At 47.4% G+C, this 17,296-nt stretch overlaps 1 protein-coding gene across 1 annotated transcript in view; it reads right to left on the minus strand.

Moving 5' to 3' along the window:
- NXN (nucleoredoxin) overlaps positions 1–17,296 on the minus strand; it is an 85,092-nt gene that overhangs the window by 16,829 nt on the left and 50,967 nt on the right. The window contains exons 2-5 of the mRNA XM_067565806.1: positions 10,092–10,209; positions 7,961–8,094; positions 7,389–7,489; positions 6,462–6,568 (exon numbers count right to left, since the gene is read on the minus strand). Coding sequence (XP_067421907.1) covers positions 6,462–6,568; positions 7,389–7,489; positions 7,961–8,094; positions 10,092–10,209 — 460 coding nt within the window. The remainder of the gene's footprint in view (positions 1–6,461; positions 6,569–7,388; positions 7,490–7,960; positions 8,095–10,091; positions 10,210–17,296) is intronic.

The raw sequence follows: 17,296 nt of genomic DNA on the forward strand, positions 1-17,296 counted from the left end.
TGGTGCCAAAATAGGGATACCTGTGCTGACTGTTGCTCCACTGTAGCTGGGGAACTCCACTGCTGCAAAGCCATTCACTACATCCTGCACATTCCAGAGAGCCACCGTCCTGCACAGCAGGAGTTGATTAACGTCCCTGCACAATTGCACGACAGCAGCCCCCCCAGTGGATTTTCCAACCCCAAAATGATTTCCCACAGACTGCTGACAATCCTGCACTGCATGTTTGCACTGTCCGCTCACCACTCGCTTCTCCAGTGTCAGTGCAGCTCTCATTCTGGTGTCCCCGAAGAGCTCAGCACACAAATCCAGGAACGTGGCCTTACCCCTCGAGAACTTCTGCAGACGCTGCTCATCACCCCAAGCCTGTATTACGATGTGATCCCAACAGTCAGTGCTCGTTTCTCGGGCCCAAAAAGGGCATTCCACCATCTGCAGCTGCTGCGTGAGTGCCACCAACACCCCTGAATTGGTTCTTGCAATGACGCACAGCAATACATCCTCCAAGAAATCATCATATTCCCCACCGATCTGGTTCTTCTTGTGGCTCTGCAAATCCCGGGGGCTCATGCGTCCTGTGCTTGCAATGCTTATGGCAATCGTGCAGAGCTGGCAGGTCAGAGATGGTGGACAGCAAGGAGGGCTGTGCGGGTTCATGGGATTTTTTAAAAAGACATGAAAGTTATGGGGAATAGATGACATTATGGGATGGAGACAGTTGCACCCTGGGAAGTTGACCCCTTGATCCCAGTCACCCCTGCACAACTTGTTTCTGCCCCACCATGCGTTGCCAAAACTTCCCAAAAGGGAGTGCGCTGGACGGTGGTGGGCTGCACCCTGGGATACCTGCCCATGGCACACTGCGCTGTGCACTGACACAAGCAATCCTGGTGAGCATGCGCAGGGCCGACGCCAGGAGCCATGCATGCAGGCGCACAAGTGATGTGCTAACCACAGCAGTGTCATGCCGACATAACTTGTGTCGGCAAAAGTTTGTTGTGCAGACACGGCCATAGACTTCGTTTAGCCTAACCTCCCCCCGTCCCAGAAGAGCTCCGAGTTTCAGCTCCATGCTTGAATGTTAATGCTCAGATCCTAGAAGCGAGAGGACCCTGTAGTGTTCACTACCTTGATTTTTATGGACGCCCAACCACTAGATGACTGTCCAGTCTGCATAACATTTCAATGGTACCAAGGCTACAGGAGCGCATAGAAATCAGCATAGGTCCATTGACTGCATTGACACCAGCTGAGGATGTGACCCACAGCCTTGGTACCCGTGAAACTTACACGGACCGGAGGGGTTCCATAAGCAACTCCTTGGAGCCAGCTTTCAGATCAAAGCAGTGAGGTACATTTTGTGTGAGGAAGTCCAAGGCACAGCCGAAGCGGCCAGAACATGCCATTCACACACACGAGGGATCCCCACGGTAGGACCTCCATTTGCTGGGTTGGAAAGCAGCTCATAAAGTTCCAAGAAGCTGGAGAAAATGCTGCTGCAGACTGTGCCGTGCTGCTCCATTTCCCTGGCCAGGGGGAGAGCTGAGCAAACAGTCAGGGAAAGAGATTATCGCTCAAATGGGAGTGTCAGGTTTGAGCAATGGAGCCATTCAGGAACGAGAAGAGACCAGCAACCAGAATAATAGGAAGCATCAGCAGCTGGGACTCAGTGAAAAGGGGACGGGGCTCTCTCCACTTGGGAAGCCTGAGGAAGGAACAGCTTCTGTACAAACCAGTCTAAAAGCGGAGGAGGAGGCGTGCTGCCTGCTCAGTCATCTCTGAACAAGGCAGGGCTGCTTCGGATGCTTATCTCGACCTCGAAGAGCGGGTGGGAGCTGAAACGTTAGGATCTGGAAGTTAAAAACCTGACATTGGCGCTTTCAAGCTGGAAAAATGTTTCTTCTTTGTCTCTCCCACGAGAAGCATTGAAGGGCAGAGACAATTTAACACCAGGGCCACCAAGAGTCCAGGAGCCAGCGTTTCGGTGTCTGGTTCTCACCACTCTCACTTTGATCTATTTCCTATCGAGTGTCTTGCTCCTACCATTCCCGGCAACCTCCTATAAATTAGAACTGGCAAATTCAGATGAGTCAAATACTCCTATCGGGGACTCGTGCATTTCAGCCCAGGAGTCTTGTTCCAAAGACTTCACAGAACCATTTTCAGAGTAGCAGAAAGCAAATGACATTCCTGCTGCACTCCTGGAACTGCACACACACGTGGAAAGCAGTAGACTACTCACACAGCGTCTTTGCATTCTCAGCATTTCACTAAGAAATCCATGGATATTTGTCTGTTTGACATTTGCCTGCACGCCCCAGCGAGCAATTGCATTCCCCTCATTCCAGCCGCAGGCAGCGCAGCTTTACGTTCCTTCCTGCGTGCTAAGGCTGCACCCCTAGGTTAGCTGGAAGAACAGCACAGTAACCCAGATCGGTGTGGCTGAGTTACAAGTCCCAAAGTTATGCCAAGACAATGATTTGCCCCACAGGAGGGTTTACTCATCACCTGATGGCATTGGAGATAGCTGCAGGGGGGACAGACTGGAAAACTAGTGAGGAATCTGGAGCCCTATCCTGTGAGAAGGAGAGCACCCTGCCCAGTGACGTCAACAGAAACAGGGGGTTACACAGCTCACAGGACTGGGATCTTTATCCCCTTAAAATTCCAATCCCACCCCCAACTCGCTCTCCTCCTCTACATCCATGTAACATTGCTGAGAGACTCCAGTCGTATGTTCTGCGTCAAGGCACTGGGCTGGGGCCCAGGAGCCCTGGGTTCAATTCCCAGCTCTGTCACACACATTCCTGTGTGACCATGGGGGCAAGTCTCTGAATCTCATCTCTCAGCCATTCCCTATATACAAAGGCAAAGATCTCCCATTAGCTTCGCTTATCAGGGAAATCTAAGGGCCTGGTTTTGACTGGTGGCCTCGTTTCGTTGGCATAATTCTGTGTCTGCAGACAATGTGTGTGCACTACTCATAGTGTTTTAGACCTCCACTTGATTTCCGGGCACAATCAGATAGATCACAATTCAATTACCTGCAAGTATAAAACTACATCCCGAACACCAGGTTCAAAGAATAAACCTTTACTGTTTTCACGTAAACACACAAGGAGATTTGGCGTGGATTTTAGGATTTTCAATCTGACAGTGTCCCTTTATCAAGTTTAAAATCTGCAGTGATTCAATTTGAACAAGACCGGAGCCCAAATATTGCTATTCATGGTCATTGTTGAATGAAAAAGAAATGTAGGTCACCAAAAAAAAAAATCACCCATTCATCCAGACCACCTTAGCAGCTTTGGACAATTTTTTTATATTCCTGTTGCCGAGGCTATCTCCCTTTGTTACTTTAATTAACCATCAGGAATTTATCCCTAAGAAATATTAAAGTGACTATTCATTGTGGGTAAGAGCTGAGACTATTAAATTCGGATAGCTATTCCCAGGTCCAGATTCGAAATCATACCGAGAGATATGTAAGGGTGTAAATAATATAAAGGTCCCATATTTACAAGTCAAACATTTTATTGTGAAACCTGGATACAAAACGGCTCTGATCTAGACCTTTAACCACGTGTAAAGAGTTGACAAAGGAGCAAACTGGAACAAAAGGTTCAGTTTCTGAGACCAATACAATTTTGACTGAAAAAAAAGAGGGTGATGAGAAAAAAACCCAGACTGAAAGATGGGAGAGGGATTTGAACAAAGATCAAGATGAGTGGGTCTCTATGTGGGAAAAGAAAGGGGATCTACATCTTCAATTTGGGTAGCTCATAAAAATATTTGTATAAGTAACTGTACAGATGGTATTTGACTCCAGTTAAGATCCATCATGTTTTTGCTACAAGGGAGGTGCTCTACTGGATGGGTTGCAGGGAAAGAGGAACATACTTGCACTTGAGGTGGTTATGTCCAGGGATTAGTCAGTTTTGAGCGGAAACTTTTCAACAGAGTCATCTTCTCCAGCTTCCTCGACACCCCCTGACCTGCTCATGTGACGCTCCAGCAAGGGAGCTGCATTTCAAACAGAATGGCAAATTAATGTATTTGTTTTGTTAGAAGCAAGACTCTGTATTGCCCTTTAGTGGAAAACGTGACTTCTCCTCGTACGGAATTGTGACGCAGTAAAATACAGACTGTCCTTCTAACGGAAAAGCTTTCACACCAAGTGCGTGTACACAAGAGAAGCACCAAAAAAAGGACAAGTGTTTAGAAATTTGTTCCTCCATTTTAGTGGACTCAGAGGAGGAGGGGTCCCCAGCCTGAACCTTTACCCCAGTTCTTTGGCTATTAACCTAATCCTGAATCAGTAACCGGTAATGTGCGATGCAGCATGCTAATGTTTTATTGTAACTTCACCTTAATAAAAAGTTTCCCCAAAAATGCACTGACTGCACACTCCACGTATTCCTCATCCAGCAACAACTGGCCCGGTAAGCTGAAAGCCGCACTTCTGCTCAAGGCTGGAGTGGCCCTCTAGGAAGCACAGCAGAAGAGGGAGTGAATTAAAGCAAATGCCAAGGACAGTCAATCTCCTGGTCTGGAAGCTAGCAGGCTCAGCACTAGCTCCCCCAGGCCGCCTATGGCAATAATCTCCCTCGACAGGACTGACCCTCTGCATGGCTGCTCCACTCAAACAATTCACAAGAACTTTTAGTGAGGGATGACGAGGGGGAAGGCAGGGCTGCTAAGGGTTCCCTGGACAGGTGTCTCTGGAATTCTGAAACGGAGGATCAGAGAGAGCAAAGACAGAGCTCCGATTTGCAGCGAGCAGTGCAGCTTTGTCAGAGTTTTATGTGGAACAGAGGAAATGTCAAGGGGGTGTTCAAAGAGTAAAATGCAAACAGAGCAGCAAACAGAGCTAGGAATATCAGTGATGAACAACATGATTTTTAAACTATACCAGAGGTCTGGAAAACAAGTCAAACCCAGAAAGGCCAGTCACAAGGCAGCAGAGTAATAAAGTACTGTATTGGTAGTTGCAGCAGTAGTTCTTTCACATCCACACTTAACCAGGAGGATTTTAACAACACATCCCTTGCCTACATTAATGAGGACAAGCTGGAGGAGAGACAGAGGTAACAGAGTGAGAGGCAATCATTTGGTCAGGACACTGGGAGAGGGACTTACACCTGCAAAGGTTAGAAAAGACCAAGAATGAAACAGTTAAACCACTCAACTCTTATCTCAGTCCTGGAGAAGAGCCTGCAAAGGCTAACCCAACATCTCCAGGCTAAAGTCTGCCTCCGGTACACATGCAGAGCTCCAAAGAGGGACATTTGGGACGGTTTAGAACAGATGGTTCATGGACACCTCTGGAAACGTGAAAGCCAGCACAGATTTGGGAAAGGCAGGTCAGCCCAGACAGAGCTGATTATTTGGTTACATGAAATAACTCTTGGTGCAGATGCGAAGAGCCATTATTTACTCTCTTGATTTTCAGGAAGCTTTGGATAGAATAGACGTGAGAGTCTACTGGCAGGGTTAGGTACGTGACATTTACACCCACTTTATGGCCCACAGATGCTGCCCCAGTGGTGTTAAAGGGGCCTTTGTGTAACAGAGTCAGGTCCTGAGAGACCCTGTGTAAGGGCAGGCGCGTAGCTGCACCTTGGACCACCCTCGGCAATTCCGTTCCTTCCTTGGTATTTGCATCTCAGACACTTGCAGGCTGTCATCATACCACTTCCCCTGAGCCATCACTTACCCAAATTATCCTCAGTTCTTTTCATCTCCCACCACAAATCAATCCCTCCAGTCCCCCACTCACAGGGAGGAAACATGCCTAAATACTGAAAACTTCCCTGCTAATGGCCCCGTTTATCCTACCCCTTACTACACCCCAGATCAGTGCTGTCCTTTGTTCATTAGAGTCAGTGCATTACATCAGTTACATTCAGAGCTGCTGTGAGCGCGCAGTCTTTGGGACACCTTGGGGGAAAAAACCACCCACCCACACCCACACCAAATCGCTCTCTCACTCCCCTCCCTGCCCCCCTGCTTCCGCAGCCAGAAGCAAAGCCATGGTTTACATCAAACATGCAAATCTCATCCAGCTCATGTCACTAACACAAACCAGATTCCATCTTCCTCACGCTCCACGGAGAACAAGGGCCTGAATTCCCATCATATAAAAGAGCAAGAAAACACCACATAGACCTTACAGAAAAACAAACGAAATAACCGAGGGATAAAACACCAAGCGAGGGAGGGCTGCACATTTCCGAGAAGAATGATTAGGTTGCTTCTGAAGGGCTCTTTTGGCTAGCGGGCCGGCAGGTGGTAGGAAGGTTGGTCCGCAGAGAAGAGAAACATGGAGCAGCTCTGCCTGAGGCCCTTTGTTTTGCTGTTTTCTTGTTTTATTTAAACAAGAGGAGCCATTTAAGAAAAAAATTCAACAAGAAGAGCGGGCAGGCGTGATTTTCATGCCAGGCTCAGGGGGTCTTTCCTACCTTGTATGCCATAGAGCCGGTTGAGGCGTGATCTTCTGGCTTCGTCAGCATATGGGACGGCTAGCCAGGGCATCTCGCTGAAATACTGCTTGAAAGAGTCCTCTGACCTGTGCAATGCAAACGGGGGTTGCACAAATGCACCTTCATTACCGTCCTTGTGCCTCCCTTTTCCCTGTTTAACACTTCGCCCGGGAAAGCCGTACCCAGCCCAGCGGACACCTAGCACTTCCCTGTAAGCAGAGCAGGCCAAGTCGCACCCACCCAGGGCGCCACCGTATTGATTTTAAAGCCAGTGCCTCTCCCAAAAAAGATGCTTGCAGCATTTCAATAAGAGATTTAAAATCTCCTCAATTCTGACAGCTGCTGCTCAAGGGCCCCGCAGACCCCGGGCTTGTGTTCAGGGCATGCAGGAACCTCAAAGCAAAATGTCAAGCCCACAAGGGTTCCAGGCTTGCTCTTAACTCCACCCCTGCCCTAGGTAATCTAGCTTTCCACAGCGCCTTCAATCTCTCCCCGAAACCAGCAGGGTGAAGGTATCTGTCCATTGCAGAATCAAAGCCATCTCCTGCTACTAGGTTGGGGTGCAGGGTCCTTATTTACAGGAACAGCACAGGGCAGCCTGCATCCCTCCACCCCCACACCCGGAGCCCAGTCGCCAGCATATCCAACAGCCCTCTGAGGGAGAGGCCTGATTGGTTTCGCTCTTTAAAGCTGGTGCCATATTCCATCAATACTTGGAGTTTCTTCCACCCACTGGGCACAAATCAAACAGCTGAATCTACCACCAAACCTGACTGCCCCATGTCATCGCCAGTTCTCTCCTTGCTTCGGGGCATGGCTGTCTGCGGTCTGGTCTGCAAACATCCCCTCCAGCCCCTGCACCACGCACAGCACAGAGCTCTCTGCAAAGCAACCAGCGGGCCTTACCTGTCTGCGCTAACAAAGACAATCTCAAATTTCTGCCCCGCCTCCTTGATCTTCCGGTAGGACTCCACCAAGACCCTCGTGAGGCTTCTGCAGGGTGGGCACTGAGAAAACACAGAGAAGCACCTAGTACCTGGACACCAGGGAGATGGCTATCATTGACGTCAATGGACCCAATTCAGTCCACAGCATCCCACGGCAAGGGAACAGCGAGCACCATGAGGAATTCTCAATCCCTGCTTTCCCAGGGTGCCTAGAAGCAGCCCCGCAGCCAGGGCCTGTTGGACAAGCAGCACTGACTCAGCAAGTCCAGTACAACCTGCGCCAGCCACCTAGAACGGGAAGGTGGAAGAACCCGCCTGCTCTCCTGAAAGGCTGAATTTCACTTTGGGCCCAGCTGCCTCTGCAAAAGTGAATCAAGCCCAAGGTCTCAGCCCTCCGGCAGCCCAGCCAGTGTGGGGTGCGGTTGTCTAGCGTGAGGAGCTGCAGGCAGGGCTGCGACTTCCCACAGAGCTGCCGCTCACCTCGACCACGTTCCATTTACTCTCTGCGATGGAGAGGTGCCAGCTACTCACCCAGTGTGCAGAGAAATAGACCCCCACGTGTGCGCCCTCCAGGGCATTGCTGTCCAGCGACTGGCCGTTGTTTCTGAGCAGAGGCCCTGCCACAACCTCACTGAAGGGTTTTGGTCCCCAGGGGAATTCCAGCCCTAGGGGAGTTTGGGATGGGCGAGGGGAGAAGGCAGAGAGAAGAGTGAGAGGCACATCTAGCAATTAGGGTTTAAAGGGCTTTCCTGAGGCCCTCCCCCCTTCTCCACAGGCATCTAGCTGGGCAATCGTGCGTTAGACAGGAGCGGAGAGTTCGCTTAATCCATCCGCAGTGACGTCTTTCTATGCAGACCTCCTCTGTCCCCTCCCACCCAGACACCAGGCCACGTCCCCGCGGGAGGAATCAGTTAACCAACACGTTTGTTCTGAAGGGAAAACGCCCTCCTGAAGGACACCAAGGAGAGCTGCCCTACAAAGGGCCATATACTCTGCCCCCCCCAGTCCTGGGCAATCAGGTTTTGCACAGAGGAGGGGGCTCCCCCAGAGATTCACCCTCTCCCTGGGTACAGCCACTACTGCAGTAGTCTCAGGGATAACGTTGTCCCCCTCTTTCCCACAATGGCGTCCTCAGCCTATGCAGCTGCAAATCTACCTGTTGTCCTCACACCTCCATCCCGCAGCCCCTCCACGCAGGGCGTCCCAGAGGAGCCATGCTTTGTATTGTGCAGAGTCCACATCTCCTACGTAGGGTCTGTGTATCCTCTTCCCGGCCCCAACCCCATGAAGCAGAACTGCAGCAGTTTCTGCTGTGGTCAGGACCCTCGGGGCCCATGGAGGGGCAAAAGGGCAGGATCTGACCCTTGGGGATTCCTGTGCCTTCTAAGCACGTTTGCTTGCATTCGCCTAGTCTGTAGATGTCAGAACGCTCCCTTGGAACAATGCAAATAGCCCTGCTGCGGGAGGCCGGGTCCCTGCTGCAGTCCATGGTTCATTTTTCCCTTTTAAATGAGCTTGGCACAGGCTCTGCAGGGTAGGATTCTCCCTGCTCATGCCTGGGGGTCCAGCAGGCCACTCTGACCATTTGTCTTTTTGAGACCAGGTCAATCTGCCCACCATGCTCCTTGCTGCTTCAGGAACAGCTACAATGATAACATAACTGAGAAGAAGGTGGCCTGGCCTCAGTTACTGCCGCCCAACTCCCACCTCAGTCTGTGTCTTTTAGGAACAGCAGCAAGTTTCCTTAACGCTGTCTCTGCTTGCATTTCCTATGTGCAGAGCTGCTTTGTGCATGGTTATAAGGCTGGATAATGGACACAGAGGTATCCTTGCCCACCTAAAAAAGCATATATATATTCTGAATATTCCTGCTGCCAATTCCCGGAATAAGCAGCCTGTAAATTCAGCCAGAGTTGAAGAAACATTACCAGATGGTTTAGACCACAAATTGTACTTCGCCTGTCATGCTGCACAGCTCCTGCTCTGAGTTATACCTAGGAGCTTGCTTTCAAGATCTATCATTCCAGCACTGACAGCCACACAGAAGGTTGATGCACATACGCTGAAGGGTCAGAGGCGCACACGCAAGTGCCTAGCTTTCATTTTGTGTAGGGATTACACGTATGTGCAGCACCATCGGTTTGTTTTCACACTTGGTGATTGCGAGAAGGCGAGGTCTGATATAAACATGCAGCACGGTACGATTTAGCAAAGAAAACTGGCTTCTTTTAGGCATCCTCTGTGAGTAACAAGGGAATGGTTCTCCCAAACGATGGGGTGTTACTAATATACCTACCACTCACTACATGAGAACAACACAGATTTTAAGTTATGAAAAATGTGGGCCCTCAGTTTGTCTGTCTGTGTCTCTCCCATTGAAATGCTAACCGCAGTGTTTCATTTCGTCTAACTTTTTCCTCATTAGCACTTCAGACAAAAAACCTAGAAGGGATGCCTTTGTTCATTAAAAAAAATGAAACCCTAATTCTAATGGGAACAGTGCAGGGAATTTCACGCTGAAAACAATCCAGCACTTTGGTGAGGGAAGTCTAATGATCTTCATTTGTTTCCATTTTTTGCTTCAAGGCACACTTCAGAAAGGGAGCTAAAAGAAAAGCTGACTGTTAGCCAGCCATATGGCGTGCAGTGCTCCAGATCTTACCTTCTGGGTCATCCCGGATCACCAACAGGCCATTTCGGCACACAACCTTCCCCGTGGAAGCATCTATAAATATCAGCGATGGAATGTTGGAGACTCTGTATTTGTTCCATAGTTTTAGCTGCAAAAGAGAGGGAGAAGGAGAAGAGCTAAATGCTAAGCAGCCTGACCATTAATACTTTTGAGCAGCAGCATTTCACAGGCCAGCAATCTGAAAGAAGCAGCAGATGGCAGAGTGGCAGTTTGCAGCAGAGCAGCCAAAGGTTTCACCCAGGAGCCTACCTACCGCCGGCCGGGGGACCTCAGAAGAAAATGGCAGCGTGTCATATGCAACTTCTTTGCATCACTCAGTTGGTGCCAAGGGCTGGGAGCTAAATCTGCATGCTACTCCCCTCTCTGCCATGGACCTGCTATGGGATCTGGGGTGTTCATCTTCCAACGCCTCTGTTTTCCAATGTGTACAATGGGGATGCTACTTATCTGCCTTGTGGAGCACTTGGAGATCTTCGGCTGGAAGGCACAGGAAGTGTGATGTGCTACCACCACCACCATGAGGCAATCCTGTTCCAGCTGCTTCCTTCATTCCCAATTCCCCATTCATTAAACTAATCCCCAGTCCATATTCACACTGAAAACACAGAAACATGGAGATATGATTCTGCCAAGACCCTGCTGCATTTTGCCCATCTTGATTAGCAGACTAGAGCTCACTGCTCAACGTAACTTCATCCAATGCAAGTAACTGAAACACACCTGGGCCACACACTTCTCATCTGGCATCATATTTCTTTATGTACACTTCAGATGCAGAAAAAATTCAGAGCTAAACACCAAACCCAAAAGGAACGATAATAGGAGGAAGACAGCTGCTGGCAAGGCATAAGCTGGAGGTGCACATGAGGCCTGGGAATTCTGCATTTCACAACTTCCCCATGCCTTCGGTAACCACTCCAATGCATCTTCAGCAATAACTAAAAGCCAGGAAAGGCTGTGTCCTGAGCAGCTGATCTCAGCGCTTCAAGTACATAAACATTCCAATCTGAGCAGTTCACTTCCATTTTTCCAAGGCACTTCAACCTAAACAGCCCAGTGATGAATTATCAGCCTCTTAAATGCAATCAGATCACAACACAGAACCAGAGAGGACAGAGGGGAAGGGAGGGAAGGAAATGAATCATTAGCTTCCCACATCATCAAATAACGGTGCTGCAAATCCTCCCTGGCTCCACAGATATTTATGACTTTCATTTGGGCCAGTGGAGAACAAAAAACCACAACGGAATAACAGCCGAATGGAGCCTCAATGTTAATAAAACTCAGAATTCCACAACTTTTGATACTTCGTGCTTTGATATTTTGCAATGCAAACTAATGGATCCAGAATCAATCTCAAAGCACATTCTGCTGCATACTGATCCATCTTATTATTTTATTTATATCTGGGTAATACTCACAAGTCTCAGTTGAAACTGGGCCCCATTGTGTAAAGTGCTGTAACCTACGTGTGCAGAGACAGTCCCAGCCCTGAAGAGTTTACAATCTAGTGAACAAGACAGAGAAGAGTGTGGGGAAAGGATTCAACCTTCGGCCAGAGTGAACTGGATGATCTTGCTTTTTATATACTTACTGCCGTTCTAGCTAAGGATACTCGTCATAGAGATATTTAGCTTTTAATGCCAGTCTCTAAATCTCTTTTCTGGAACTTGTCCCTGTGCAAAATCTTTCTTTTGTCTAGGTTATTGTTTTTTTGAGAGACTTGAGAGGCTACAAAGATTTGCCCTACCTGAAACTTGTTATCTGATGATCTAAGTCCTCTAGCTCACAGATAGTTAAAGTATATACACAGATTCATGATGATTTATTTTTTTTAATCTCCATTTATTAGGACCTACAGAAACACAATGCCTTATGCTCCCCCTGCTGGCACCAGTTTTCTAACAAACGCTATTCCACTGTTCCCAAGGCTAAGCTGATATCTTCGATGATGCTGATGCACAAACTAAATGGGTTTGGCCACAAAAACTGCTAAATGCAAACCAGACCTATTAAATTGAGGTTGGTTCAAAACACAGAAAGTAAATCCAAGTTTGTGAAGTTTAAAGGGATCTTTACAGGGATCACATGCCTTTCAAGCATCTAAGAGAGTGTTGCAAACAATGAAGAGGTTAGAGAAAGTAACTGGAGAGCTCTCTTTAAATAGCTGCTCACATTTTACTTTATTTTGTCATGTCTTTGCCATATTAAATTCCTTGCGGCCCTACGGTATGCTGCAGCAGCTTTCCTTTTTGGAGGACCACTCGTAGCCATCTCTGCATTATGCCCAACCAATTCCTAACTCAGTCATTTATAATCTACAGGGTTTACCTGTCAGGCACATAGATGGGTGCTGTCTGAATAACCAAAGGTATCACTGCAGAGCAACCCAAGATTCTGGGGCTGCACATGCTACAGGGCCAAAGCGGGAGGGAGGGTCTGAGCCGGGTCTCTCTTGTGGCATTAAGCACCAACCCACCGCATCAGATTCACCTGCGCACAGATCTCAAGCAAAACAAGGAAGATCAGTCACAATGACTAGATTTTCACTTTGAATCCTCACAGAGCTGTGACTATCACATAGCTTCAACTCAAAATCATACATCAGTCCCAGGTCCACTCCAGACATCTGTGAACCTCATCAAAGCTGGCCAGTGCTCAGAATCTGTAACAGATGCTGAAACCTGGTAAATGTCACACTCCGTTTAGTGCAGGCTGAGAACATTTTGCACAGCTTTGCTTACCTGCCACAATGCAGCGGTCTGTGAAGTTCAACCAGCTCAGGCTGATGAAGAACTCTGTGATGACAGTAATAAATAAATCCCTTGACAAACAGCGATATAAATCCAGACTATTAGTTGGGCTATAATTTAAATACTTCATGAGACACGGATGAACAAACAAGACAATTGCATTCAAGAACACTGGAATGTGCTGTCATTTAAACCCAGTTATGAAAGGCTTGAATAGCAAATTAGTGGTCTCCAAGCACTAACCAAATTAATTTTAATGTCAAAGTCAAAGCAGTTTGCTCTGATGATTCTCCTGCGCATTGGAAAAGCTGATTGGAAATGAAAAACACATACACTGAAGGATGATTGCCAAGATTTACCACCATTCCCATGGCAATGGCCACCTTCAATCAAGCTCAGCTTTCCAAAGCACATCAGACACTTCTAAGAGAAAGTCTAATGGCTCGTTTTACTGCAGGTCTGACCTGAAAGTACATAACCTTGATAGGAAACTGGATTTGATCATTTTCTGCCTCCCCCTCCCCCTTATTTCTGTAATTCAAATTCTCTTTGATTCTCTCCTCTCCACTTTAAGAACAGGATAGATTCCCCCCTCCTCCCCGCCCCTTTGTACAAAGAAGAATATTCTGTTTTGTTAAGAGTTGAAAGGTAACAGTGGTGTTAGTAACTGCCACGCAGCCCCAGCTTTTACCCTTACAACTACTCCAACTTAAAAACCACCTTTTGGTGGCTGAAAACTCTCTTCGTTAAAATCATAGTGAAACAGCTAGAAACGTAGAAGACAGCAAAGAGATTCCATCACTACTGAGATACTACAGAAATGGCTGGGCACTGCAGAAAAACCTAAGACTGATCAGCATCTGATACAGAACAGTAAGGTAGATTGAGAGATGTAAAGACCAGAAGGGCCCACTTATGATCACCGAGTCTGACTTCCTGCCTAACACAGGCCAGAGTGGTCCCCAGCATGCTCTGTCTTGATGCTGCTTGACTGAAGACAGAACACTGAGTGCTGTGATCCTGTAGCGTCAGCAGACCACACAGCTGTATTGAAGGCGAGAATGGCTGCAACGTGTTTCATGTTATGGAAATTCCCTCTGGCCTCCTTAGAACCAAGCCAGTCACCAATGGGGCTTGGAACTGAAGGGGCGATCTAGACATGAAGCTAACATTTGCATGAGCCTGTGCAAAGCGAAAGCACAGAGCTTGGCAAAGTCCTAGCCACTAATGGACCATCTCTCCGAGGCTGTCAAAGCAGCACAAAGAGACTCTGATTACTGGCAAAGTGTCTCCTCTACCCCACTGGCATGGGAAGCTGGCTACATTTATTCTGAGCAATTTGGCATTTGTGATCCACACAGCGAGGCAAGTGAAAGAGGGAGAAAAGGCAGCCACGCTACAAGTAGGTGAACAATCGCTCCTGAAAAGATCATCTATCGTAGTAGGCATGGTGGATGGAAAGCCAAAAGTGAGCTCATCAGAAACCACAGGAAGATCAGAGGATGCACCATATGCTGCAGGAGAATGCTGCCTCGGCAACTTTTAAAAACGGCTTTTCCTGTCTTGAGAATGACACTGAAATAACACGCTTCTTGCTCTGAGGATTTGATCATGCATTTAAAGAGGGGATCTTTCCTCCACTTCCCAACAGCTGTTGCAAATCTGCAGGATCAAGCCAAACCTAACACAGATGTGGAATTATTCTAGACTCTTCAGCCTGCAATTAGCTGATCCTTTCAGACTGCTCCTCCCTCCCAGCTCATACTGCACTCCTGGTAAGTTGAATAGTCTACTCAGCACAGAAGGCCAGCTGGAATAGGAGCTGCGGAAGTATTCTCTTCTCAAGACAGAGAGTGATCAGTTTATACAAAAATACAGTTGGCACCTTGTACAGGTGCTTAATAGACCTGTTCCAGTGGAAAACCAAGTCACCGGATTCCTCTAGTAATCTTATCCATAACACAAAGTCATCAATGGATTGGAGCTGGGAAATCAAAACCCGAGTTCAAATCCTGACTCACTGTGTGATTCCACATAGAAATCAGTTAACGTTCCAGTGCCTCTGCCCCCACCTGTAAAACAGAACAAAGAGTATGGAGTGATATGCTGCTTCCTTCACTATTTTTGGTAAGGTGCCTGGAGATCCTCAGACCAGAGGCATTACGTGAGGGCAAAGTGTTGTTATTGGTTGCTATGCTACTGCAGTCACTAATCATTTGCTCATTTGTTTCCTCCATCGTGGTGGTTTGGAAATGCATCTGCATGAAGAACATGGGAGAACTTTGGAGTTGGACACAAAAATCAGATCATAAGTGTGTAACTAAAAGTCCACACAGCAGGAAACTTCTCTGTTCTGATGCACATAACGGCAGGGGACAGGTTATAAACCTACTAGGCTACGGACTAAATATAACCCACTTCGACTGGGTGTCAAGGAGGAAGAGGACTCTTACTTTCCCCAGTGGCATGCTGGTGGGAAAGAGAATCTCCTCCTCTACTAACAGCTGCAGGGTGCTATTTTGGGTCATGATGATGGACTTCTCAGCCCTGATATCTGTGTGGGATGCATTAAATCACTAGTGAAGCTCTGGGCTGGGATAGTTACCACTGGCAAAGATAAGATGAAACTGCTGCATGCGGAATCCTAGGCATGAGGTTTATTCCCACAGGAACTTGGTGAGCGGCAGCCCACTATGGCAAATGGTGTCCATAATAAAAGGTGTTCCTCTGTCATGTTAGTTGCCTGAAGCTGTGCTAGGGACCACTGCTCAACCCTCATTAGGACAGACATCTGTCTTCATCCACCTCAGATGAAGGCTCTTAGAGGCATTTGCCTCTAACAATAACATCATATATATTGCAGCCCATCAACAACATCCAAACAATATCATCATATATATTGCAGCCCAGGTTTCTGCCCTGACTCTGAGAAATTTAGGCAGACAAAGTTAATTTAAAAACTCAAGGGCAGATCTGTCAACAACAATGAGAATGTGTTCCCAATATGGAGTGCTGCTGCTTTCCATTAAATGAAATGTGACGCAACATTTCCTCCAAATTCTCCTTTGGAGGCGATGCCTTCAGAGTCTTGTTAATTTCCTCTGAAGTCTCTTTAAAAGATACTGTTTTCCACCACCCTACAAATGTACATACTTCAGTGCAGCGGGGTTTAGGTTCTTTCTTTGGAGAGGTCAGTATATTGGTAGTAGTTTCAACTGAGCAGATAAATTAATTTGGTACTTGGAGGCACTTGACTGCTGGTGGGGCAGTTACCATTACTGTAAGTTGCACTTACAGAGAAGTCTCTCAAGTTTGTTTATGCAGATAGCGTGTCTCGGCACTCTGTCGCACTCTGGACATACTTGAGAGTGTTCTGAATGCAGATATAGCGGCTATGGCCAATTATTGTCATTGGTGGTGCCTGAGACCAAGTGGAAGTCAGACTGTGTGGAGTGTCTTTCCCTTACATCATGCACAAGTGGGCAGAGAGCTGAACATAGTTCTCAATGAATAAAGCATGATTCACATCTTGTCTATGCAGGCATCATGCAGAACCCTTACACACAGTGACCAGCTTACAAAGACAGTCCAACATGTCAATGTGGGTAGCCACAAATCATGACACACATTGTTAAGGACTGCAAAAATCACTCAACTTTCTGGAGGTCTTCATGCCTTGAACACTGTCGATAAGAACACTGTGGCTTGGCTTGACCGGATTGCGCTCACCAAATAAAACAAACAGAGAAGTGATATTGTAAATTAAAAATTAAAATAAAACATTTCCCCTCCAGAAGCACATTTGTACTAATAAATCTTACCATGTTTAAAGGTACATTGTCTGGTAGTTTAATCCCCTAAATTGGTGGGGGAGTCGTGGTTTACAAAACCTAACGTGAGAAAGTTTTCTGTTTGGATTTAAACTGCTCCCTGCAATGTCTACAATCCAAACACAGCAGCACTGAGTGATGACCAAGAATCCAACACTGAAACTGACCAGCGCACGCTCATTGTCCACCATGAGTGAAGTTCAAAAAGTAAAGCAAGATCATTAAAACTGGCAAACCTGTTTCAGCAGGAGACCGGAAACCTGGAATAGGAGAGACCAATCCACCTTCCTCCTCACACAACAGAAAACTCCTGGGGAGGGGACTCAAGTCAAACTACAGGTTTAGAACTGTTGGGGTGGAACTTCTTGCCATCAATGCAATACAAGTTTAGTTATTCACTAGGACACTAAAAACAAACCCAACCCTCTTTTCTTCCTCTCTCCTGTACATGTAAATACATATGCTATTTGGACAGGGATCAAGCTGACAAGTCATTTTTCTCTCCAGTGGAAGACAGACAGACATGAGCTCAACTCCTGTTGGTCTCTCATTACAGGGCCATCAGCTGAAATACCGAGAGGCCTGTTTGAGA

This window comes from Emydura macquarii, unplaced genomic scaffold (assembly GCF_026122565.2).
Source record: "Emydura macquarii macquarii isolate MOO-44397 ecotype Brisbane River unplaced genomic scaffold, CSIRO-AGI_Emac_v2 contig_2699, whole genome shotgun sequence".
Classification (NCBI taxonomy): domain Eukaryota; kingdom Metazoa; phylum Chordata; order Testudines; family Chelidae; genus Emydura; species Emydura macquarii.